The 25,595-nt window shown below is 47.1% G+C and overlaps 1 protein-coding gene across 5 annotated transcripts in view; it reads left to right on the forward strand.

Annotated features, from left to right (window-relative positions):
- The window catches only part of UBR4 (ubiquitin protein ligase E3 component n-recognin 4), a 132,809-nt gene that overhangs the window by 95,042 nt on the left and 12,172 nt on the right, over nucleotides 1–25,595 (forward strand). For all 5 annotated transcript variants that reach the window (XM_035714056.2, XM_025446817.3, XM_025446816.3 and 2 more), the window contains 21 exons: nucleotides 1,367–1,457; nucleotides 1,805–1,889; nucleotides 2,051–2,178; nucleotides 5,721–5,850; nucleotides 5,971–6,128; nucleotides 6,814–6,923; nucleotides 7,603–7,744; nucleotides 8,105–8,186; nucleotides 8,462–8,635; nucleotides 11,019–11,140; nucleotides 11,987–12,184; nucleotides 12,909–12,989; nucleotides 15,723–15,810; nucleotides 16,069–16,196; nucleotides 17,389–17,496; nucleotides 17,993–18,112; nucleotides 18,855–19,045; nucleotides 19,453–19,626; nucleotides 19,999–20,098; nucleotides 23,734–23,952; nucleotides 24,873–24,986. In XM_035714056.2, the coding sequence (XP_035569949.1) occupies nucleotides 1,367–1,457; nucleotides 1,805–1,889; nucleotides 2,051–2,178; nucleotides 5,721–5,850; nucleotides 5,971–6,128; nucleotides 6,814–6,923; nucleotides 7,603–7,744; nucleotides 8,105–8,186; nucleotides 8,462–8,635; nucleotides 11,019–11,140; nucleotides 11,987–12,184; nucleotides 12,909–12,989; nucleotides 15,723–15,810; nucleotides 16,069–16,196; nucleotides 17,389–17,496; nucleotides 17,993–18,112; nucleotides 18,855–19,045; nucleotides 19,453–19,626; nucleotides 19,999–20,098; nucleotides 23,734–23,952; nucleotides 24,873–24,986 (2,743 nt within the window). The remainder of the gene's footprint in view (nucleotides 1–1,366; nucleotides 1,458–1,804; nucleotides 1,890–2,050; nucleotides 2,179–5,720; nucleotides 5,851–5,970; nucleotides 6,129–6,813; nucleotides 6,924–7,602; nucleotides 7,745–8,104; nucleotides 8,187–8,461; nucleotides 8,636–11,018; nucleotides 11,141–11,986; nucleotides 12,185–12,908; nucleotides 12,990–15,722; nucleotides 15,811–16,068; nucleotides 16,197–17,388; nucleotides 17,497–17,992; nucleotides 18,113–18,854; nucleotides 19,046–19,452; nucleotides 19,627–19,998; nucleotides 20,099–23,733; nucleotides 23,953–24,872; nucleotides 24,987–25,595) is intronic.

Raw genomic sequence — 25,595 nt, forward strand, 5'->3', positions numbered from 1 at the left:
ATTTGAGACCAGATTTCCTCATAAAAAGAATATTTGGTTTGTACTTTGTTGGTTCCAGTGAAGTTCCCTGAACAGTCTCTGGATTCTGGTGAGGGAAGCGAAGGGAGTGACCGGGCACTTGGACTTCAGACTCACATGGAAGAGGCCAGTGGAACAGTGTAGCCTAGCAGTGAAGCTTGGGCTCAGTGTTTGATCTCTGTGCTTTGGACAGCTTACCTACCTTCCCTGAGCTGAGGTTTTCGTCATCTGAAAAATACTGATAATAATAGTAAATACCTTAAAGGCTTGTGGCGAAGGTGGAATGGTATAACTCGTGGGCAATAACTTGTATTTATTGAGTACTAGTATTGTGGATGCAGTCGCCAGAGCTAGATTTACTAAGTGTGCGACATGAGTTCCGGGACATGTTAGGTGATTGGTAACTGTTTCTTGCTGTATTATTTATTCACTTAGTGGGTGTTTTTTGAGCATCTGCTGAATGCCAGGCATTGTTCTGGACTCTGTGCAGTGGTAAATGAAACAGAGTCCCTGCTTCCTGGAGCCTGCAGTCCAGGTGGGGAGAACTGTAGAAAGATACTTGCACAAGTACAGTGTCAGGAGATTGGGTTGTGAAAGGGAGGTACAGCTGGGGTGGCACCCCTGACTGTGGCAGGAATTGCTGCTGGGAGAAGGTGGTCAGAGAAGACGTGTGTGAAGTAAGGGGACAAGCCATGAAGATGTCTCAGCTGTGGTTGCACACATAGGAAACCTCACATTTAAGAGCAAGAGGCAGGCCTGTGCTGGGGATGATGCGGGAGCTGTGTAGGTGGTGTGAAGGAGGCCACCTGGGAAACAGGAAGGAGAATGAGACGTTTCTGGGGGCCAGATCCTGGGGGGATCTTCTAGGCCATTGGAAGGACTCTGGTTTTTATTCGAAACAGGGAAGGAAGTGAGAAAGTGACCTAGTACAATTGACATTGTCATGACTAATACAGACATTCTTATGGTGAGGCGTCAGTGGGAAATGTGGGTACCTCATGGGAGGTAAAGTGGAGGCAGATGGAGAAAATGAGGAAAGTGTTGTAACCCATCCTGGCAGGGGTCCCCCGAATTCAGAGATTGGAGGATGTGGTGCACCAGGCAGTGCCTGGGGAGGTCTCTTTAGCCTGGGCTGTGCATGGGGAGATCTCTTAGATGCTGTAGTTGCTCTCCCCAGTGACTGCTGTGGGGCAGGTGGCTGTGATGGACACTCTCTTACAGATCCAGGTCTTGTGGGGCCAATTTGTGGTCAGGCCCGTGGGGAGGCCAGGTGGCCCTTGGCATTGAGTGCCTTTTCTCTGTGCTCCTTCAGGTAGGTAACAGGACTTCCATTTCTTTGTTTCCCCAGAGACAATCCAGAAGCCACCCAGCAAATGAATGACTTGATTATTGGCAAAGTCTCCACTGCCCTGAAGGGCCACTGGGCCAATCCCGATCTGGTAAGCAGGACAGCCACACTCTGACTCCTTCCTCTTTCTCCTGCGTTCCCTCACTTTCTTTCCATCAGTCTCCCTGGCGTGGCTAGGGAGGCAAGGAGCAGCAGCCTGGAGAGCTCTTACCCTAGAATGACTGTCCCAGGTCAGAGCCAGCCTCAGGGAGAAGAGAAATTGGTGGTTGGCTGGATGGAGTACAGGGGTCTCTACCCCTCCTTTCTCTTTCTGATGGTGCCACTGAGTACTAGACATCTTAGTTCTGAGTTCCCTGATCAGAGCTTGGACATGAGGCCCAGTCCTGGTCTCACTTGCAGACTCTCCTCTTTTCATGTCTCCTCTCGTTGGCCTTCTAGGCAAGCAGCCTTCAGTATGAAATGCTGTTGCTGACAGATTCCATCTCAAAGGAGGACAGCTGCTGGGAACTCCGGTTACGCTGTGGTGAGCTGGTTAGGGGCTTTTCAGAAAGGGGATGGGGGCTTCGGGTGCAGTTCTAGCCACAGAGGTGGTGGGGCAGGGCAGCCGCCATGGACAGCCTTGCTGGAGCAGGTACAGGGTGCTATGACTGAGACTTGGCCTGTCCTTCCTATCCCTGCCCCTAGCTCTCAGCCTTTTCCTCATGGCCGTGAACATTAAGACTCCTGTGGTTGTGGAGAACATTACCCTCATGTGCCTGCGGATCTTGCAGAAGTTGATTAAACCACCTGCTCCAACCAGCAAGAAGAACAAGGTACCGGGTGGGGAGTCACAGAGAGCAAGGCGGTGGCCCCCTCCTGCCCCAGCCAGCATGGTGTCCTGCCTTACCCGGCACTCAGCCTGCTCGTGGTGGGGCACCAGCACTTCCTTCGCCATACTTCAGCAGATAGGAGTTGGGATTTTTTTTTTTTTTTAAGATTTTATTTATTCATGAGAGACCCAGAGAGAGAGATTGAGAGAGAGAGAGAGAGAGGCAGAGACACAGGCAGAGGGAAATGCAGGCTACATGCAGGGAGCCCGACGTGGGACTCGATCCCGGGACTCCAGGATCACGCCCTGGGCTGAAGGCAGGCGCTAAACTGCTGAGCCACCCAGGGACCCCCCCCCCCCCACCTTTTATAGATTTTATTTATTAGGAGTTGGGATTTTTGAGAAAGAAGGTTTCTCAGAGGAAAGTCTCAAGGGTAAAATAAACATGAAAATCAAGAGCCTTGAACAAGACAGCTTTACTGGAGGACTGTCTTTCCAGTCCCATTGGAGGACAGAGGACTCACAGCTCCCAGAGAGCACAGTGTTCTTTCCTGCCCCTGTGACTTTGACCATGCAGCATGGTGCTTTGGTGAAGATCCTAGGCTCTGAAGCAAGACTTCACATCCCAGCTCTTCTATTTACTAGCCTTGTGACTTTGGGCAAGTTACTGACTCAGGCTCCTCAGATTGCCTACCTCTGAAATGAGAGCACAATACATTGTGAAGAATCAGTTACTTGATGCGGTCACATGCCCAGAATGCTGTGTGGCTCATGTTAGTCCCTAGTAAATGGTGGCTGCCGCTGCATGCTGTCTACTGTGTAGGATCTCCCCTCTCAGTGAGCTGCTCCTTAGAAGATCCAGTTCCCTGCTAGGCGGGTTGTGAGCTCCTTGAACCCAGGGACATTAGTTTAGACGTTTATTTTATGTCCAGGGCAGAGTGTAATATCTAGCAGATGATAGCCACTCAGTGAATCATTAAGTGAGAGAGGAAAGCCAAGTTTTATTCTAAAATAACCATAGCCTAGCCCCAGATTGATGTGCTTGTAACAGCCTTTGGAAAACATGGACCATAATTCTTCTTCACGGCCATGCCTGAGGCTCCTTGTCCCTTACTCCTCTGTGGTCCTTGGGCTATTTGATTCCTGCCCCATCCTGATAGAATCCTTTGGTGAGAACAGTCTTTAGCATTGTAGGAAGACTGCTTTCTGAGTGGTTAGCACTAGGGAGGAAGCTGGATCCTGAACAGTTCACTGAATTTTCTTTGACTCTCCTTTTCCTAGACAGTCCTTAGAAAAGGCAGGGCAGGAACGCCTGGGTGGCTCAGCGGTTGAACATCTGCCTTTGGCTCAGGGCATGATCCTAGCATCCGGGATTGAGTCCCCTATTGGGCTCCCTGAGAGGAGCCTGCTTCTCCCTCTGCCTAGGTCTCTGTATGTCTCTCATGAATAAATAAAAATCTTTTAAAAAGCTGGGGCGGGGCGGGGGGGTGGGCAGCCCTGGTGGCCCAGCGGTTTAGCACCACCTTCAGCCCAGGGTGTGATCCTGGAGACCTGGGATCGAGTCCCGTGTCTGGCTCCCTACATGGAGCCTGCTTCTCCCTCTGCCTGTGTCTCTGCTTTCTCTCTCTCTCTCTCTCTCTGTTTCTGTCATGAATAAATAAATAAAATCTTAAAAAAAAAAAAAGGCAGGACTGAAGTATCCATCTTCCTTCCCTTTGGTGAGGTTTATTTCCCCTCAGAGCTCATTCTTAGATAAAATTGGCCTTTGATTGAAGAAGAACCCTACTTTCAGATAACCATCGATTTTTTCCAGAGTGAGGCAGCAGATTTCTAGAGTTGCTTACCCTCTAAGCACCAGAGCCCCATATCGATGTTCACACTGTGCTTAACGCCAGCCTAGAGAAAGCATCAGTTCTAACATTGGGACTCCCAGATGCCTGGGTGTTGCCCAGACTATCCGGGAATCTGTGAGGTCAATGTCTGTTGCAGAATCTTCCGCTGACCCTGTTTGCCCCTTCAGGTCTGGCACCATTGGTGCTAAGGGCACATATTCAGTGGTGGGTTGGGCTGCTGGAGCCTCAGTGGGAAAGGCGACAGCTCCCAGCCACCCTCCTGGCCGGGCTCTTCACTGTCCTGTGCTTTGACTCAAGGGGATCCTTGGTGAAGCAGCACAAGTGAATTTTAGTAAATCTTGACTCTGGTGTACTTGTGTTTTTAATATTCAGTGTGGAAGTACACAGAAGTGCTCCTGCTACAGCACTTGTCTTGAGAAGCACATGGGGTATTATTTCAGATGCAGGCTGAGCCAGATGCTTTTCTTACGGAGCCCCTGTAAGAAAATGTGCTTGGGAAAATGTGCACCAGGCTAGTTGTCATTCAGAATTGGGTGTTTAGCAGACATTTTCTTTAAAAATGAATGAAGTATGCCTGTCACTTTAGAGGCATTGGCATAACTCAGTGAGCCAGTATTTTCCAAATGACCAGCAAATGCTACAGAATCATGAGTAGGTAAAACGAGTTTTAGTATAATGGACTATGAAAAGAAAAAAAAAAAAAAGGACTGTGAAAAGTTTATCCATTGATTTCAGCTTCCATGTAACAGCCAATCTTTAAGAACCTATAACTTGTTAATAGTAGTATCAGAAAGAAAGAAACCCACAATTAAATGAGCAGTCTAGTAAAACATTCTTCTCCTTTCCAGCTGTGTATCTGTATGCAGCTGGGTGTTTTTCATGCACTTCAGCCCAAACAACTTCTCCCAAACAGTTGGAACACAGAAGTAGGTTGGAGAATCCAGCTCCTACTAAGGCAGTCTGTTAGGCAAATTTTCAAAAACCAAAAATAGTGTCACTTCTTCAGATGATTTTTACTTTGGAAATATAAAAAATGTCATTTACATTGTCCCTTTGTTCCCATTTTTATTTTTTATTTTTTATTTTTTATTTTTATTTTATTTTTGCCTTTTTTTTTTTTTGTTCTCATTTTTAAATGAAATTAGTAAATATTTTAAGAATTTCTCATGCTTCTTAGCATGGTAAATATCAATAGAATCATACGTACAAAAGCTGTTTAGAGTCTTAAGTAATTTTTTAAGAGTGAAGGCGTCCTGAGGCCAAAAAGCTTGAGAACGGCAAGCTTAGAGTGCTGTATGGATCTCTCTGCTGTGCACCTTAGTTCGGCTTAGTAGTGGCTCTTGAAATTCTGGAGACTGCTCAGAGACTCCTTGAAGATTTAGGTTAAGGAAACTGCGAGTCAGGTTTGGGATAGGAATTGGTGTTTGTGGTTGTAGGATGGTCTATAGGAAGCCAGCTACATCTTATCCTCTGCAGTCAAAGCAGTGACTTGAAGCCAAGCATGGAGTTGGTGCTGCTAAATTGGGCCAGAATGCTTTAACAGGAACACATATTTGGGCATAACTGATACAAACATTGATCCTTCTGATCCTTGCTTTTGCGTATGTCCCGCTGGGGCGTATGTGCCGTTGTATTGGAGCCCAACTCAGGTATGCTCTGAAGCTCCCCACCCTGTTCGGCCTTCCACCTGCAGGACGTCCCCGTTGAAGCCCTCACCACAGTCAAACCGTACTGCAATGAGATCCATGCCCAGGCTCAGCTGTGGCTCAAGAGAGACCCCAAAGCATCCTATGAATCCTGGAAGAAGTGTCTTCCTATCAGAGGTGTGTCTGTCTCTTCAAGACCGGGGAAGTCAACCCTCTTACCCATATCACGACAGCCCTGCAATCCCTACTTTCTGTCACTTCCTTTCCTTACCCCTGGTGAACCCCTGTGCCTGCCAGGGATAGATGGCAATGGGAAGTCCCCCAGCAAGTCAGAGCTCCGCCACCTCTATTTGACCGAGAAGTACGTGTGGAGGTGGAAACAGTTCCTGAGTCGTCGTGGGAAGAGGACGCCCCCCTTGGATCTCAAACTAGGCCATAACAACTGGCTGCGGCAAGTGAGTGACCACGTGCTCGGCCCTCTGCCCCAGAGCCAGGCAGCCCATTTCTGCTCCTCCCCATGTGTCTGCTCTGCTCTCTCTTCCTTTCAGATATAGAAAGCAATGGGAGGTTCTTGGTTGTAGCTACCAGTGTGGTAGACTGGTCAAGACAGGATTTTCCTGTGCCTTTCTCAAGCTGGTGTGCTTGCCACTATCCTCCCTGGCCCCTTAACCAGAAAAAAGCCTCAATGCTGCTTTCCCTTTTTCTCCTTTCATCCCTACCTCCTGCTGCCCTCTCTCTTTGTTCTGTCAAACATAAGGAAGGATTAAAGTAATTAAGGGCATCCACTTGTCCACTAATACATAAAATGAGAAATATTTTACTAGGTAGAAGTATTTAGTGTATAGCTATCCCAAAAATAGAGTTAAAAGAAATGTATGCTAAGAAAAAGACTTGATTATTTGACTAGTTCAGCCATTAGGGGCATCCTCCAGATTGCTTGAGGAAGAAATTTTCCATGAAGAAGGGGACTCCTGAGCAACCACGGTTGCATCTGGCATTAGCTGTTGGTTTTCACCTTTAATCTTTTCCCTGAGAAGTGCCCAGAGGACTTCTGGAAGGGTGGCAGTTGATTGTGCCATGTTGGGGGCCTGGCGAGGCAGGCTGTCCCCTGAGCTGGAGCTTCTCTCCTGTGTCCTGCAGGTGCTCTTCACTCCAGCAACGCAGGCAGCCAGGCAGGCAGCCTGCACCATTGTGGAAGCTCTTGCCACCATTCCCAGCCGCAAACAGCAGGTCCTTGACCTCCTCACCAGGTACTGCTTGAGTGGGGGTGGAAGGGTGTTCAGGCTTCACCTGGGGTCAGCTTTCCCTATTTTCCTGGGGGAATCAATAGGTCAGGATGATAGAAGGCACACCTGGGCTCCATACCCATATTGTGCTGCATAGAAGAGCACAAAACAGGAAAGGACTAGAAAGCTGAGTGGTCCTGCTGCTGGTGGTAATAGAACATCAGCACTGGTAGCTCACGGTTGTTAAGGTTGTAGAAGCATATAAATGTGCAGCCTGCCCCATCTCATTTCATCCTCATAGCAGCCTAGGCTTGATGTGGTTGAGGGACTTGTCAGCTGAAGGCAGGATTGGAATCCAGGCGGTGGAGTTCCAAAGCCCACACCATCAGCCACTAAACTCCGTGGTACACTTGCCTTCTCCACAAGCCACTCCGAACTGCAGTCTCGCTCCCCGGATAGGCACTCTTAAATCTCGGTGCCAGTTGGTCCAAATGAGTATAGTTCACTGCATCGTGTCCCCGTTGTGTGCGCGTGTTATCCCCACATGTGGGGAGTTCCCCGGTGGGAAGTTCGGGGTTTCCTGAGGTGCCCAGAAAGAAGGGGGGGAGCGCAGGACAGCAGAGGACGAGGTGGGAGGAGCGGAGAGTGCCTGTTGGAGCCACTGGAGCGGAGTTCTCACAGTGCTCTGTGTCCCTTGGGGCAGCTACCTGGACGAGCTGAGCATAGCTGGCGAGTGTGCTGCTGAGTACTTGGCTCTCTACCAGAAGCTCATCACTTCGGCCCACTGGAAAGTCTACCTTGCAGCTCGGGGAGTCCTGCCCTACGTCGGCAACCTCATCACCAAGGTAGCCGCCCCTCTGCTCAGGAGAGCCCTTTTCTGTTTCTGCTTTCATCCTTCATGCCATCCTTCTTGGCGGAGAAGAAATGTTTGTTGAAAAATTTATCTTTATAGCTTTGTGTATCATAAGGAGGCAGCAACCTGCTGGGGGCATTTCGGCTGTTACTGGTCTTTGAGCCATCCTTACCATCATTGTAAACTGCCCCCAGCTTTTTAGGAGTTCTGTAGAGGTTCAGCTCAAGGGGTCATTGGGATAAAACGGTGACTGCAGAGTGTCTAGTTCCTGTTGCGGGCTCCTGGACTGCAACTGGAGGGGGCCAACATCGTCAGCAGTGCTGTCACTAACTCTGCTTGTTGTTCTGTATAGGAGATTGCCCGCTTGCTGGCCCTGGAGGAGGCCACCCTGAGCACTGACCTGCAGCAGGGTTATGCCCTCAAAAGTCTCACAGGTAGACTGAGCCTCCGGGTCTTTCCTTTAGGCACCCTGGGTATAGTTTGGGGGCTGACCTTTGTTCTTAGGGCACAGAGATTGACTCTGTTCTCTCTTGTGTTGACTCAGTGCCTATTTAAACTCTGTGTGTTCCTCTTTGGTGGGCTGACATTTTTGAGCGCCTGCTCTGCTTGGAAGTTGCTTTGGAGTTGATCATAATCTCTGGAAGTCATGAATTTCCTTACGGTCATTCCCATTCAGAGCCCTGGCAGCAGCTTTTTTCTGTCCCCACAGGCCTTCTTTCCTCCTTTGTTGAGGTGGAGTCCATCAAAAGACATTTTAAAAGTCGTTTGGTGGGTACTGTGCTGAATGGATACCTGTGCTTGCGAAAGCTGGTGGTGCAGAGGACCAAGCTGATCGACGAGACCCAGGACATGCTGCTTGAGATGCTAGAGGACATGACCACAGGTAGCACTGCCCAGCAGCCCAGAGCAGGGGGGATGCCTGCTAGAAGACGATGGCAGGCTTCTCTCTACTTTGAGGAAAGAGGGCGAGAAGCTCTGGTGCTTGGAGCTGTAAAATTCCAGAACTGGGCTTAGTCCATTTAGACGTTTTATATTAAGGTCATAGAATAGAAGGAAGTGTGTGTCCTCAGATTGGTGTCTTTGCTTTCTGGAAAATTCTCCACCATCATCTCCTCAGTTGTCTTTGCCCCAGTCTCTCCATCAACCTTGTGGAACCCACCCTCTCATCCATTTCTCTTTACTGCTCTGTTCTGGGCCCATCTCACCATCTCTTTATGCTGACTTTGGAGGATTTTTTCAGTTCTTTCATGTAGTTCACTAGTTTTTTTTTCACTGTGTTAGCTCTGTAGTCTACCTGTTGAGTCTTTGTGGTTCTCTATAGGTCACTTGTTTTTCACTCACATTTTCCATTCCTCTTGTAATTTGCAAACATAGCAAACATTTCTGTGTCTGATAATTCTAATGCTTGAAATATTTATCCAGTTCTGCTGTTTGTTATTCCAGCTCTTGATTCTGATGCCTTAAATCTTTTGTATTTTGTGATTTTTGACTGTGAGCTCATGTTTCAGGGTTTTTTCTGTGGAAAAAAAATTTTTTTTTAAGATTTAAAAAACTATTTTTTTTAGAGATAGAGTGCAGGGAGGGGGACAGGGATGGTGAGGCAGACTCCCTGCCAAGTGCCAGCGCCTTACATGGGGCTCGAGCTCAAGACTCTGAGATCATGAGCCAAAACCAAGAGTTGGATGGTCAGCTGAGCCACCCAGGCACCCTCTGTGAAAATTCTTTAGGGCCCAAGCCAAGTATGGGTTTCTCCAGTGAGGATTTGTAACTGCTTCTGCAAAGCATCTCCAGGTACTGCCGAAGACTAGGGTAGTCGTTCATGAAGTTCTGAGCTTCAGGTTTTGTAGACCTCCTTAGGTAGTATGAAGTTTGAGCCACAGACCCCTGGGGGAGGGGCAGCCTGTTATGAGTTCTTTCCAGGGAGATCTTTTTCTCCTCTACTCAATGCCAGATTATAAGGGAACACCATTTCATTTTTGTGACTTGCCTGGGGAAGAGGAAGAGTTACTTCTAGTTGACCCTTGTACCATGGTGTAGCTCTTTTGGGGCACCAGACTTTTGTGTGTGGGGAGGGGTTCCCACTAGATTCTTCACCTTGGCAGACCTGGGGCTTTGTGTCTAGCTCTCAAATCCTGGCAGGTTCTGGAAACCAAAGCTCAGACACCAACTTCCTCTGTAGGTTCTGAATATCTCCTAGTTTTGGGTTTTGATTCGTCTTTGCTAGTGTGACAGTTCACTGATAAATGTTACTTAAGTGGTGAGGAGTGGGAGTAGATCAGGAAGTGTAGTCTGTCATAATTTCAAACATGAAGACATTCCTGATGTATTTTCATCATGCCATGCTGAGCCAGTTTGTGACCTTGCCATGTCAGTTGGACCCCTGCCCCCCCCCCCCCCGTTTTTTAAAGATTTTATTAATTTATCCATGAGACACACACACTCACAGAGGCAGAGACCTAGGCAGAAGGAGAAGCAGGCACCATGCGGGGAGCTCGATGTGGGACTGAATCGCGGGTCCCCAGGATCACACCCCGGGCTGAAGGTGGCGCTGAACCGCTGAGCCACCCGGGCTGCCCCTACTTCCCTTTTTAAAAAAGATTTTATTTTATTCATTTGAGAGCGCATGAGCAGGGGGAGGAATGGAGGGAGAGGGAGACAATTTCTAGCTGACTTTGTGCTGAGTGCAGAGCCTGTCACGGGGCTTGATCCCAGGACCTTGAGGTCATGACCTGAGCCGAAACCAAGAGTCAGACGGTCAGATGCTTAACTAACTGAGCTGCCCAAGCCTCCCACAGTTGGATCCTTTTGAAGCATATTCCTTCTGTGACTTGAAGTTGTCTCTCTGGTTTGTAGAGGGTAGTCCGCCTTTATCACTTAAGGTTGAAGCTTGAAGCTATAATTTCCCTTTGATTTGCCTGGAATACAGTTAGGATTGTTATTTGACGTTTTTGAGTACCTGTTTTGGCCAAAAGGATGCTAGTTGAATAAAGCATAGTTCCTCTCCTTGAAGTGATCATTCTGAGAGGAAGCAAGATGTACTATGTTGACTTGGGCACTCTGGCTTTCAAATGCCCGAGTGTGGTCTGAGCATGGAAATCGGTCAGCTTCAAGTTTCCAATTGAAATATTGATACTGCCATGCAGGGCATTTAAAATTTTACTGGAAAGAAAGAACCTGCTGGTGATTGTGCTTCATGTAAAGTCTCATCAGGGTTTGTGTATGTGAAGCTCTCTCCCAACTGACGTGGCCACTTTGATTTCTGGCAGGCACAGAATCGGAAACCAAGGCCTTCATGGCTGTGTGCATCGAGACAGCCAAGCGCTACAACCTGGATGACTACCGGACACCGGTCTTCATCTTTGAGAGGCTCTGCAGCATCATTTATCCCGTAAGCCATGCTTCTTCCTGTGCCTCCCAGGGGTCCGTGTGCGCCATTCTGCCAAGAAGCCTGTTAGTTATGGGTGGTCTTAATTTTCTTGCTCCTTGATGGGAAATCTGATGACCTTCCTTGGTCTTATGTCCTAGATTGAAGGTTTGGACCAATCTTAAGAATGGGGTCTAACCCCCACCTTGCTAAGATCCTGCTGCTTTACCCATTCAGTATGCTGTGAAAGAAACAATATTGAGCTAGAGTGAAGAAATGCTCCCTCTCTTTCTGCTTTCCCCACCTCTGTTTGGTGCACGCACACATGTACATGTGTTTGTTTCTCTCACCTAGCTATCCGAGAGCATTGTATGACCCAAAGACCCTCTCCTGCTGAAAAATATCGGCGTTATCAGTTAATGATGAGAGTTCTTTGGGGTTTCGTGTGCCTGAGTGTTACATAATAGAAAGACCCTCCTTTTGGTGTGGGGGTCATCAGTGGCAGAGTCGTCCCACTGCGGATGGGCTAGCATTGCTTGAGGCGAGCAGGAGGATGAAAGCCCTCTCTCCTTGGTTCAGTAACAGCTTTGATAACAGGGCCCATGTGCTGGTCATGGTGGGCTTTCTCTCCTACTCCACCCTTGAGTTTCAGAGGAGATGCTTGATATTGAAGGCTATTTGAAGTGTATGTAGAATCACCTTTGAGTTTCTATTGTTTATATCTTAAAACGTGTAAGGGGCTAGATGTTTCCTCCATGTGTTTGTTTCTATGGAATGAAGTAGCATAGTCTGAATCCAAAAGACCTCTGCCATCCTTCTGTAATATCTTTATGCCATCCCTGCCAATGCGTTCTTCTCTCTGTCCTTTAGGAGGAGAATGAGGTCACTGAATTCTTTGTAACCCTGGAGAAGGACCCCCAACAAGAAGACTTCTTACAGGGCAGGATGCCCGGGAACCCATATAGTAGCAATGAGCCAGGCATTGGGCCACTTATGAGGGATATAAAGAACAAGATTTGCCAGGACTGTGACTTGGTGGCTCTCCTGGAGGATGACAGCGGGATGGAGGTAATAAGTGTAGGATTGTTGCTCTCATGGCTAAGAACTTGGGCTGGGGTCACATCCAGGTACCTCCCTACTTAGTAGCTGGTTAACCTTGGGCAGGTAGCTTGCTTTAACTTCTTCCTCTGTAAATGGGGCCAGTGGTTCCCACCTATGTATCTTACCTGGTGTTAAGGTTAATTACCTGTAAAGGGTACCCAGTGCCTGCCATGCTGTAAGCAAATGGTGAGTGAGTTTTGCTTGTCACAGAGTAGGATTTTATTATTTTTGTTGCTCTGACAGATTTCCCAGGGGTTCCAAGTTAATTAAGCTCTCTAAATACTGGCACAGTGGCCCCTGTGCAGATTTCTGGCCCTGTGTCTAGTACCTTGTGGCAGACAACTCCAGGATCTGGCTTTGTCACCTATGGGGTGGAAAGCCTGTTCAGGGAAATAGAGAAAATGGTTTTTCTGGCAGAACCTAAGAGGGACTCCGGGTAGGAGAAGATCTTCGGCAGTAGATTTTAACTTGGAGTTAGTGGTCTGGGTTAAGGGTATTTGTACCCTCTGAAATTATGTCCCAGATTCTGTGTGTTGTGCACACATGTGTGCAGTTTAGAGAGGGAGAGTTGATGAGTTCAGAACACAAAAGTGATGAGTTAGGAACTGCTGTCATTAAGTACCCTTTCATCTTGAAATGTACTTGCATTATAATTACTTGGAATAACAGCCTCGTCTCCTCTGCTGTTCAGCTTCTAGTGAACAATAAGATCATTAGTTTGGACCTTCCTGTGGCTGAGGTTTACAAGAAAGTCTGGTGTACCACGAATGAGGTATGTGCTTGTTTTCTTGGAGGTGGGGTTTTACTTTTCTGACTTATGCAGACTTGTACCAGGAGGCACCGTTCTTAATCATCCCTGCCCAGCTTGTCACCGTGCTTCCACAGCCGTGCCTTTCCTGGCTCTGGTTGTTGAGAAAGCCAGTCATCTTGTCCTCCTTTTGAGGCATCTGACCAGTGGTAGAAGAGCTTCAGGGGAGGACAAGCGTGTCTGGCTTGGTCCCCTCAGGCCAACAGTGTCGGAGGAGGCATGTGACAGGAAGTGCTTGCTGTCCTGGATCCTTTCTACATGAGCACCTCTCCACTAAGATGAGCACTCTGCTTTCAGGGGCCTGCTCACGTGGAGCCTTCAGGGAGCGAGCATGGCTTCTGTCTTACTAGCAGGGAAATGAGACGCAGACAGGCAGTTCTTGAGGATAGGAAAGGGAAGTGAAGGAAGCATGGTGCTTTGGTCCTTTGGCCCCCTTAATACCGTTTGGCCTCTCTGTCAGGGTCTTAGGTGTTCTGTTTCCCCTCCTCTTCCCATCCCTTCATCAGGGGGAGTTTTTAGTCAAAGTAATGGAAGTAGGGCAAGCTAGTGTGCCATTAAAGCACGGTGAACTTTTCCATATTGAGTCCCAAATATTTCTGGAGAGTTTAAGACACTGAATTGGTGGTATCTGCTGGTATGTTTGGCCTTTGGTCTGTCACATGTTTTTGCTTCTCTCTTTTCTGTTCTCCCACTATGCTGGGAATCCTGGTCAGCAGGTATTGCTGCTGGTTAGCAGAGAGACGCACAGAAGATTGCCCGGTCCAGTGCATCTTGTCATTGACACTTAACGCACCAAAACAGAAACATACAGATTTGATCCCTGGTGTACACAAAAAATAAACACCAAGCTTCTATGCCTGCCTTGTAAATGGTGGTATGGAACCCAAAGAGCATACATGGGCATCTTCCTCCTTGAACCATGAGGCAAGGTAGAAGTTGAGGATCACTGCCCTTCATTTTATTGCTCAGTCCACTGAGGACGACTTCTGGCAAAGTCCAGAGTTTGTGGTACCTTTTTATGAGGGCCTTCATCAACTTGCATTTTTGTTCTACCCCTCTGTTTCCTGATAAACAGCCTTTCTCCTTAGCTACTGACTAGAGCCTGGTCTGTTTCTGTGTCTCTGTTTCTGCCCTGTTCTCTGGCCGTTCATTCTCTTAAGTTGCCATTGGGCTTCCCTATCTGCAAGTGGCCTGACAGGTTCTCTCCCATGAGGCTTTCCTCTCCTGAAACTGAGCACGGACGTAGAGGCAGGCAGCGTGAATTAATGTGGTACCTGCACTTCAACTTCATTTCACACAGGGTGACTTTAGACCCCTGTTTCTCTTACCTCCAAAATGAGAGTAATGTACACAGTAGAGTGCCTAACTTAGTATACAGTATATAGTGACCTGTCCTGATCCTCCAGTCTAGTAAAGTGCTCTACTCTTCTAGTTTGCAAAAGACTTATTTCTAATCCTTCCATCAGGTTAGAGGTTTTAACTTGAGTAACTTGGAAAGAACCCTTTCCTTGTTGTGTGGTTATGTGAAGATCTCAGGATTAGCTTATGCTCTTACTTTTGATTCCTGAGTCTTGAATCACAGCTCTTTAATCTTTTTTTTAAAATTTTTTATTGAGTTCAATTTGCCAACATTTAGCATAACACCCAGTGCTCATCCTGCCAAGTGCCCTCCTCAGTGCCCATCACCCAGTCACCCCAACCCCCCGCCCACCTCCCTTTCCACTACCCCTTGTTCATTTCCCAGAGTTAGGTGTCTCTCATGTTTTGTCACCCTCACTGATATTTTCACTCATTTTCTCTCCTTTCCCTTTATTCCCTTTCACTAATTTTTATATTCCTCAAATGAATGAGACCATATAATGTTTGTCCTTTTCCAGTTGAGTTATTTCGCTCAGCATAATACCCTCCAGTTCCATCCACGTCAAAGCAATTGGTGGGTATTTGTTGTTTCTAATGGCTGAGTAATATTCCATTGTATACATAGACCACATCTTTTTTTTTTTTTAAGATTTTATTCTTTTTTTTTTTAAGATTTTTATTTATTTATTCACGAGACACACACAGAGAGAGAGAGAGAGAGAGAGAGGCAGAAACACAGGCAGAGGGAGAAGCAGGCTCCATGCAGGGAGCCTGACATGGGACTTGATCCTAGGTCTCCAGGATCACACCCTGGGCTGCAGGCGGCGCTAAACCGCTAAGCCACTGGGGCTGCCCGTATACCACATCTTCTAAAGCTCTTTAATCTAATTGATCTTGCTTGTCCTGATTCTTTGGGTTGTGGTCCCTTTGGTTAGAGAGAATTTGTGCTCCTGAAGGAGGCACAGGCTTGGAATTAGACTGTGCTTATCACTGGATAACTCTAAAAAAGCTGCTTAACCTAGTGTAAGATGTGCTTGATTAGCATGGAACTTAGCACAGAGTAAAACACTCAATAAATAATAGTAATTATTTTTGTTACATACAATTTTAATGAAATTAAATGAGATTGTGTTTATAAAATGCTTCGCACAATTCCTGGCCCATAGTAGATGCTACATAAAATTGGCTTCCTTTCCACTACGTGAGTTGCAACATGCTTGAATTCTAGATGTTGTGGTTAAGATCATGTAGAGAAGTAGAAGAACGAGGCCAGGTATTAAGTCCTTTGCATTTTCTGAACCTGTTTACAAGCCCCTTTGTCTACCTGCCTCTGTTCAGGGAGAACCCATGAGGATTGTTTACCGCATGCGTGGGCTATTGGGTGATGCCACTGAGGAGTTTATTGAGTCCCTGGACTCCACCACAGGTAGGCCCTTACAGACACTGCTGCATGTTGGGTTGGGGTTTGTTTTTGGCTTTTTTTGGTGACGGTGGTTGTATATATTTTCATATATTTGAGTAAATAATCATAATTGGCTTCAGTCTCATAGTTTAACATCCAAGTGTCAATGCTTTTCTTGGAGATAAGAAAGAGGGAACTAGCTGTCAGTCAGAAGAGGATTATTTGTTTTATTTCCATCCTTCCCTTCCCTGCCATTTCTGCTTGGCTTCCCTCCTCCCTCAGATGAAGAAGAAGATGAAGAGGAAGTATATAAGATGGCTGGTGTGATGGCCCAGTGTGGGGGCCTGGAGTGCATGCTCAACAGACTGGCTGGGATCAAAGATTTCAAGCAGGGACGCCACCTTCTAACCGTGAGTTGGGGACAGCATGTGGGACCAACCCTCTGCCTTGAGAATGGCCCTTGTAAAGAGAAGCCTGTGGCCACTGTGCTATGAAGCCCTAGAGGGTGGCATGGTGCCACAGGCCAGGGCAAGCCAGCCAAGGGCTGGCAGCCTCCCTCAGCCTGCTGTTCCATCAGCTCCCCCTCCCCTGCTTCTTGGCCTTCCTCCCCTGGGCAAAGCCAGTGCCTGCCTGACTTTCCCTGTGAAACTGTACTTGAGTCCATTATTATCACTGTTGCTTTTTTAAATTGAATTTGTAGGTAGCTTTTTCATTTTTTTTGGTAGGATCTTGTTTGGGTGATGATCCAACTATTTTCTAAGGACTAGAGGATCCCAAAGGCACCATAAACATTACACTATTATTTTTCACTCCAGAGGATAGGAGAACATCTATTACTGTAATCGTATTTCAAATGACCTATGTAAAGAATTAAAGTAGTTTTTAAAAAAGCATTAAAAAAATAATTAAAATCTAAGAAATATATTTTTAATATCCTCTTGATAGAGGAAAAATGTTACTTAAAAAAGTAAATGTATAGGTATGTGACCTACGTGATTCTGTGCTCCCACAGGCCATGAGCTTTGGAATCTTTCTGTTTACTATTAGAGTCTGAGTTAATACTGGGATTTCCCTGAAACAACAAAGCATCACCTGTTCCAAGGAATTGGTTATCATAGCCATAGTCTTAGAGATGATACGCTCTGCCGAGGCCACGTGGGCTATTGCCAGAGAATATTGCCATTTAAAATGCCAACCTAGGGATCCCTGGGTGGCGCAGCGGTTTGGTGCCTGCCTTTGGCCCAGGGCGTGATCCTGGAGACCCAGGATCGAGTCCCGCGTTGGGCTCCCAGTGCATGGAGCCTGCTTCTCCCTCTGCCTGTGTCTCTGCCTCTCTCTCTCTCTCTCTCTCTCTCTCTCTCTGTGACTATCATAAATAAATTAAAAAAAAATAAAAAATAAAATAAATAAAATGCCAACCTAGCTTGAGATCCTCCTCCACCTTATATGTCCTTTCCAGAAAACACTTCTCCGTACCGTTCCCCACTTTTCAAGAAGAGTACCTACTGATTGTATGTGACCCCCCTCAGACATTTCTTTCTTGCTTGTCCTGTCTTACACTCTCAGATGGCCTCTTGGGTTTTGACCAGCTTTTCTTGGCAGGTACTCCTGAAATTGTTTAGTTACTGCGTAAAGGTGAAAGTCAACCGACAGCAGCTGGTTAAGCTGGAAATGAACACCTTGAATGTCATGCTGGGGACCCTAAACCTGGTAAGGAGTATGGGCTGCAGACAATAGAGTGAGCCTCAGGAGTCCTGGGTGGGGGCAGGGGCATCTCAGCTCTGGTCTCAGATGAAATGGGTTTGTGGACTTTTCAGACCCTTTATCTCTGTCTAGCTGACTGGCCCCAAGGTATGGACCATTTAAATTGTCTCTTTTCTTGCTGGCTCACCCCTATGCTGCTGCTGGGACATGCAAGAGTTTCCTGGTCCTTTTCCCGAATTCAGATCAGAGGTCAGAGGAAGTTAGTCTGTTAAAACAGTCCAGATGTACAGCGTTGGAGAAGTAGTGCCAACGTCCTTGGGGCAACCAAGATAGAGATCTGGAGCATCACGATTTCATTGTCTGCAGAAGTCTACACGTGTCTCTCTCTGACATGCGCGCGCACACACATACACGTATTGGGGGTAAGACCAGGAAGGAGCAGATCCCATCAGCAGTGAGCAGTTGTGGTCTTATTCCCGGTGTAACTGGGTCTCCTTTACAGGCCCTGGTAGCTGAGCAGGAAAGCAAGGACAGTGGTGGTGCAACTGTGGCTGAGCAGGTACTTAGCATCATGGAGATCATTCTGGATGAATCCAACGCTGAGCCCCTGAGTGAGGACAAGGTATGTGGGGCCTGTCTGTCTACCTGCAAACACTGGGAGCACATACTGTATCTCACTGGCAGCAGTGGGCTTATTTGTGTGTCTACCTGTGTCCACCAAGATTGATTGAATGAGCTCAGGTCAGAAATGACAAAGCTCAGCTAATGGTGACATGACAACACTGAAGCATGGAATCTGGATTTGGAGGAAACCAAGCTGCTAAGTATGTTCTTTGAATCAGAAGCTGCTCATGGAATCATGGAATGCTGACATGTTCCAACTGATAGGGGCCTTAGCCCAGCCCCTCACTGCCCAGTTAAGGGAACTCTAAGCCCAGAGAAGTGAAGGGAGCTGTTTAGTGTTCCATAGTTGGCTGCAGCAGAATCAGGTGGAGAACCCAGGTCTTTAGCTCCCGGTTCAGTTTCTCTCCGCCGATCACACCCTTACCTTCCCCTGTCCGTCTTGGTACTAATGTTTTGGTTAGAGGGATGATCCAGTCATTACCGGGCAGCCTGGATTCCCTTGGGGCGGAGAGATTATGTTAACAATTTGTCTGAGACTATAAACAGAGCCACACAAGATCTTAAAAACTGGTATCAAGTGGAACTCATACTATTCATTATTTCCCAGGAAGTGCCAAAACCATTCTTCGAGGGCTGCTTCTGATCGGGGTTCAGTGTGGGGGTAACGTCTGGGGTTCAGCTATCATCTGACCAGAGTCCTAACCCTGTAACTGAGCCTTCTGTCCTCTTTTCTACTGCAGGGCAACCTTCTCTTGACGGGCGACAAAGATCAGCTTGTGATGCTCTTGGACCAGATTAATAGCACCTTTGTTCGCTCCAACCCTAGTGTGCTCCAGGGCCTGCTTCGTATCATCCCATACCTATCCTTTGGCGAACTGGAGAAAATGCAGATCTTGGTGGAGCGGTTCAAGCCATATTGTAGTTTTGACAAGTAAGTGCTTGGATTTCAGATGGCTATGTGAGGGTCCTCACTGATACCCTGAGCTAGTTCTGTAAGACTTAGGGAAGAATCACCTGAATTTCTATTAGATATTTGTGTGCCTTTCCGGCGTTTAAGGGGTTCCATTGTAACTGGGGAGTCAGTATATTACTGTGTTATGTTGGCTAGGCAGAGATGATGGAGGGGCTGGTGAGATGAGATGGGCATGACAAGATGGAATCGTGTGCAAAAGCAGGAAAACACAAGAGAATGTTGGGAGTTTTGAGGGACGTAGCAGGTAAGAGGGGGTGGCAGGAACCAGATCAGCAGGCTCCTTGTTGAAGATCATTAACCAAGAGAATAACAAGATGTATGTTTGTCATTTCCTTCACACTCTGAGTCTCTGCTCTGTGCTTCAGGTATGATGAAGACCACAGTGGAGATGATAAAGTCTTCCTGGACTGCTTCTGTAAGATTGCAGCTGGCATCAAGAACAGCAGCAATGGGCATCAGCTAAAGGATCTGATTCTCCAGAAGGGAATCACCCAGAGTGCACTGGACTATATGAAAAAACACATTCCCAGTGCCAAGAAGTGAGAACTCTATTAGAATGGCTGTTTTCTTTCCCTCTTCTGGTTCCTTTTCCCCTTTATCATTGTAACCTAAAGCTTCACATAGTCCCCTCTGGCCCTCCTGAGGGTCTCCCTCCCCTTCCAGGAACTGTCAAGGTGACCCCTTAGCTACCGCAGAGCCCTTTGGGGCTGAGGAACGGGTGGCAGCTTGTTGGTTTCTATTTAGAATACTCACTTCTATCTGGCTACATAGCTGAGCGAGGTGATCCTTTATGTGAATCTTCATGGCCGTCTTGAAGAGTTCTATTTCAGTAAGCCAGAATAGAATTAACACCAGGTTCTAGATAGACGTTGCTCCTCCAGCCTGCTAATCAGCCTTCTTTTCCTTTGCAGTCTGGATGCTGACATCTGGAAAAAGTTCTTATCTCGCCCAGCCCTGCCATTCATCTTGAGGCTTCTTCGAGGGTTGGCTGTCCAGCACCCTGCCACCCAGGTGAGTGAGTAGCCAGCATGCCTGTGGACTTTATTCTGGAAGTAGGACATGTATGATGAAGGAACCATACACTCTCATCTCATCTGCCGTGGCTGAATGAAGATAACCACCTTAATTAGCCTCAGGATGTGACTTCCCCTGGCATGTAAGACCCCTAGAGTAGAGGGGACTCTCAGAGGTCATCTGGTTCAGCTGTGTGGAGAGGAGTAAGCTATGCTTGTGATTTCCTCATTCAACTCATTCTTAAGTGGGGCTTTATCATCTCATGGGTCAACTGAAGGTATGGCTGGCCAGAGTGTAATATAAAACAGTTTTGATTTCTGGGTATAGCCATTGGAGTCATTTGGGACATTTATGGTAGCATCACCACCATTTCCTGCTCTGCTTCAGGCAGCTGGAAACTTTGTTCTCAGAGAGACCCACCATTCCATTTTGCTCCTCATCCCTGATCTGTCCCCACTGAACTGGTATATCTGGTACCCCTCACAGATCCTGAGTGGCCCAGACAGGTGGCCAGGCTAGATTTTTCTAAATTAAACTTTTCATTTTGAGATAATTACAGGTTTACAGGCAGTTAAGAAATCCTCTGTACCCATTTCTCAATGGTAATGTCATAGAAAACCATATGTAATATCATGGGATTATTGACATCGATATAGTCAGGATTCACGAGAGTTTTATCATCACAGATATCCCCCTGTTGACTTTTATACCCACATCTGCCTTGCCACTGACCCCTGGCAACCACTGATAGGCTCTCCATGGCTATAATCTCGTCACTTCAAGAATGTTCTATATGGCATCAGACAGCATGTAGCCTTTCAGGGTTGGCTTTTTTCACTCAGCATAATTTTCTGGGAGATTCATCTAGGTTATGTACATTGATGGTCTTTTCTTTTTATTGCTCAGTAGAGTTCCATGGTGTGGGTTCCACAGGTGGCCTAACCATTCACCCATTAAAGAACTTCTGGATTGTTTCCAGTTTTTGGATGTTACAGATAAAACTGCCATAAACGTTCATGTGTTGTTTTGTGTATGTTTAGAAATCATTTCTCTAGGATAAATGCCTAGGCATGCAGTCGCTGGGTTGTACAGTAATTGCTGAGTTAGTTTTATTAGAAACTACCAAGCTTTTTTCTAGAGTGAGTGATTGCTCCATTTTTAATTCTAACCAGCAGTGCACAAGTGAGCTACTTTCTCTGTATCCTCATCAGCATTTGGTGGCACGTTGCCACTTTGATAAAGTGAATGGTGGTGATGTTTCACTGGGATTTTAATTTGTATTTCCCTAATGGTAAATGGTGCTATACAGCTTTCCATGTGCTTTGCGTGTCTTTTTCAGTGACCTGCCTGCACGTGTCTTTTGCCCGTTTTCTAAATGGATTTTTTTTAATGAGCTTTGAAGAGGTCTTGGGGCTGGATTTTTTTCTGTATATCGTGTTCTGCATCGAATGGAATCCCACATTCTCATTTCGTGATTTTTAGTTTAAATTCAATTTGCCGACATATAGTATAACACTCTTGTAATCTGTTCTGATGGCTCATTCCAAGAATAGGGTAGGGTAGCTTGGCTATAGGATTCTTCCCTGTGTCTCTTCCATTCTCTGTTGTCTAGACTTTTGTTCAGGTCAGTGGGGATAGTCATAATTAGCACACCTTTGTGGAAGTAATTTTTCTTACATGGGAGTCTTCACATATATTCATTTCTATGTTCTTGTAACATCTGTTTTCTATGTGGGTGAATCCAGGAGTAGGGCTGTGATGTGGCCAAGCCCGGGTCAGCTGTTTTCCAGACTTCTTTGTAGTTACTAAGTCGAATTACTTTTTTTCTCTAGACTGAGACTTTATCTAGTTAGGAACTTGGCATTCACACTTGGGACCATTCACTTCCTAGCAACACATTTTTGTTGAGCGCTTGTTGTGTGTCTGTACTGTGCTAGGCTGAGGTGACGTTGGTGACCAGGGTGATCACAGCCTGTGCCTCATACATGATGATAACTGAAGTGTGAAGATGATTAAGTGCAATATGACAGGGGCCAAAGGGAGGAGGAAAGAATGGCACCTGTTAAGGCTCAAGAGCCAAAAGATGCTGGAAGTGCTCTGGGGCTTGAGAGCAGTTGCATGATGGGGGCGAGGTGTGGTGAGAGCTGGCCCCGATGCAGCATGGTTCCAGGGCATGTTCTCTGAAGAGGAGAGGTATACATTTTATCCTGAGGGCTGTGACCCGGGCCATGAACTGGAAGGAGGATAGATGACAGGAGAGATGGTTGGATGCCTTTTATCATAATCTAGGTAAGAGATGAAGCCAGCTGAGCTAGAGTGTGAGGTGGATAGCAGATGGCTTCAGCAGCGGTGTGGGAGGCAGAATGAATGGGATTTGGAGATTGGTTACACATGGGGGTTGCCAAGAGGCTAGATGAGTCGAGAACTCTGTTCAGTTTCTGGGTTGGACGACAGGTGAGTGGCGGTGCCCTTGAAGGAGGTGGAGAACCTAGGAGGTTTGAAGCAGGGTGCAAGAGGGCTCATTCTGTCACACTGGACATGCCCAGGTAGAATATAGGCTTCAGGAGGGTTGGGACTTTGTCCCCCTGGCACCAGAGCACTGCTTTACGCAGATGTGTATGCATGCACGCACCGGCATGGAGCTACCACCCAGTGTGAGGAGGTCAGGGTGCTTGTGCAGCATTCTGTAGGCAGTCGCCCAGTGGGCTCAGCATCTAGGAACAGGAAACATCAGATGCCCTGTAGTTTTGCTGAGGTGCAGGTTTGAAGCATACCTGCCCTGAGGGCAGGTTTATAAGCCAGTGAGTGGTCTTAGTTGAGTGTTGAGCTTTCACCTTGAAAGTTGGCTCTGTTGTTTTCTGTTTATTGTCAAACCTCTGCGGTAGTAATTAGCATTATACAATACACATATGCAGGGGATGGGGGATTTTAATAGTACAGTGCTCCTTCTCCACTCACCCGGAGAGCTTTGTTGGACTGGCCCTGCCTTCCATATTTGTTCTCCCATCCATGTTGATGGCGTGGCACTGTCGTGTGGTAACTGCCAGCCTTAAGCATAGGGATTTCTTCGTAATACCTATTTTTAAACAAGATCCTCACTTATCCCCACTCCCACTGTAGTTGTATCTCTGATATCTCTAGGCCTAGAAAATCCTGTTCCTGCTTTTGGTGGACACAGGGCTCCTGGAGGAAGAACTTAGCACAGTCCCTATGAATGTCAAGGTGTGCTCTGCTCTGTGTGGTCACTGACCCCACCACCCAGGCCTCATCAGGTGCTGCTGCTCTAGGGAATCTTTCCCAAGCCCCTTTCTCCTTCATCCTATAGGGTGCTTAACAGCTAATCATTTGTGACTAATTTTTAATCTTCATTGTAACCCTGACACCATCCCCACCTTATAGACTGGGCACTGGAGCCAGAGAGCAGAATGACTAGTCAGAGGTCAGTGACAGACCCAAACCCTCCTCTATTTGTTGAAACTTTGGAAACACACATTCAGAGGGATCTGTTTGAATCTAAACAGTTGACATGAGATTGAGTACAGTCTGTTGAGAGTTATAAACCTATAAGCTCCTGGACAGAATGCTTGTTTACCTAAATGGAAGCATGTATCTCTCTGGTCTCTACTTGATAGGTGCTGATTGGAACAGACTCCATCACAAACCTACATAAACTGGAACAGGTGTCCAGTGACGAGGGCATTGGGACCCTGGCAGAGAACCTACTAGAGGCATTGCGGGAGCACCCTGATGTAAACAAGAAGATCGATGCTGCCCGCAGGGAGACCCGCGCTGAGAAGAAGCGCATGGCCATGGCAATGCGGCAGAAGGCTCTGGGCACCCTGGGCATGACGGTAAGGCCACTCTTTGGGAATCCCTCACATTCTTGTCTACGCTGTTGAGGAGCTAGCCGTGCTTCTTTCAGGACAGAGCTGGTTTGAGGATGATGAAGGTGAAGGCTGACGAGAAGGAGGGAACTAGGTGTGGCAGGCACTGTGCCAGGTGCTTTACCTTCTGTGATCTTCCTGACAACCCTTAGAGGTGTGACTATGGTCCCTTTACATATGTGGGACTCAAGAGGTTAAGTGACTTAACAAGTTCACAAAAACAGTAAAAATGGGGATAACCCTTGCTTATGGAGGATTTACTATTTGCCAGGCACTATGCTTGGGCACCTTGCTTGTAAGATGTCATTTAAGCCCTCATGTGATCCTGTGAGGGTGATACTACTATACCCATTTTCTGGTTAAAGTAATAGAGGCAAGAAGCAAAGGAAATAGGCCAAAGCATATTATTAATAAGAGGTTGACAAGAGTTTGAACCCACATATGTTGGACATGACAGTCTGCTTTTGTTGCCCCACATTGGAGGAAGCAGTGGCCCTATGAGTAGGGCTTTCTCCAGAGTAGTAAGCTGGATGTCAGCAGTTTCAGAACTCCCATGGGAACTGTCAAGTGAATCCTCATGCAACAGCCCTTGGCAGCTGAGACTTGGGAGTGCTGGCACAAAGAAAGGGGGCTTTTCTTATATCCTGTGGTAGCTTGCCAGACTTGCAGCCAGATAGTTTCCTCTGCCTCAGCGCTTCCTTCGGAAGAGAAGAGCGTAAGAATCTGGGTCTTAACCCTCATCAGAAGCTACCTACAGAGGTTTCCTTTCCATGCATCCTCCCTCTAGTGTCTGTGGAAGGGCAGCCCTGTTTCTGAGCATCGCAGGCTAGGCTGGGGGGGGTGGGTAGATATCCCCTTCTGACATGCCCTTTGGGTTTCCCCTGCAGACAAACGAGAAGGGCCAGGTGGTAACCAAGACCGCGCTCCTGAAGCAGATGGAGGAGCTGATTGAGGAGCCAGGCCTCACGTGCTGCATCTGCAGGGAAGGGTACAAGTTCCAGGTATGTGCTCAGCCCGAACCTGATGCACAGCCTGGCCGCTTGCTCCGGTGGCGTCCTCTCCTGCAGGCCTTCCCATTCTTTTATGGGCTGATGTCAGGGCATGTCTCAGGGCTGGCTGTCCTCTCTAAAGGGAGGAAGGCAGACTGCTCTGAACATTAATCTTCATCACCATCCTTGGCACCACTTATTGTATGCCTTCTGTATACTAGTCCCAATGCCCAGAGCTTTCTGTAATTTTGTCTGTAACCCTACAAAACCCCAAATTATGGATGTGAAAATAAGGGTCACATGGCAGAGCCAGAATTCTAGCCCACACTTCTCTGACTCTAGACTTAGGGCTTTTGAAAATATACCCTGCTGCTTCAGAAGATCAGGTCTTATACCAAATTAGATTTATGACTGAGAGGAGCAGAGCAAGTGACCCATTTGTTCTCCTAAAGGCCTGAAAGATGTCCTCTTCCTCCACCGTGAATGTCCTGCTTGGCATTCATGCTACTGAAGGGCTGCAAGCCTCATAAATCCTGCTATGGCACAGGCTCCTGGGAACTGCCTGATAACTTTTGTCGAGCAAGTGACTTACCAGGAAGATACTTTATTCTTCCTTTTATT

Source organism: Canis lupus, chromosome 2, assembly GCF_003254725.2.
Source record: "Canis lupus dingo isolate Sandy chromosome 2, ASM325472v2, whole genome shotgun sequence".
Classification (NCBI taxonomy): Eukaryota; Metazoa; Chordata; class Mammalia; order Carnivora; family Canidae; genus Canis; species Canis lupus.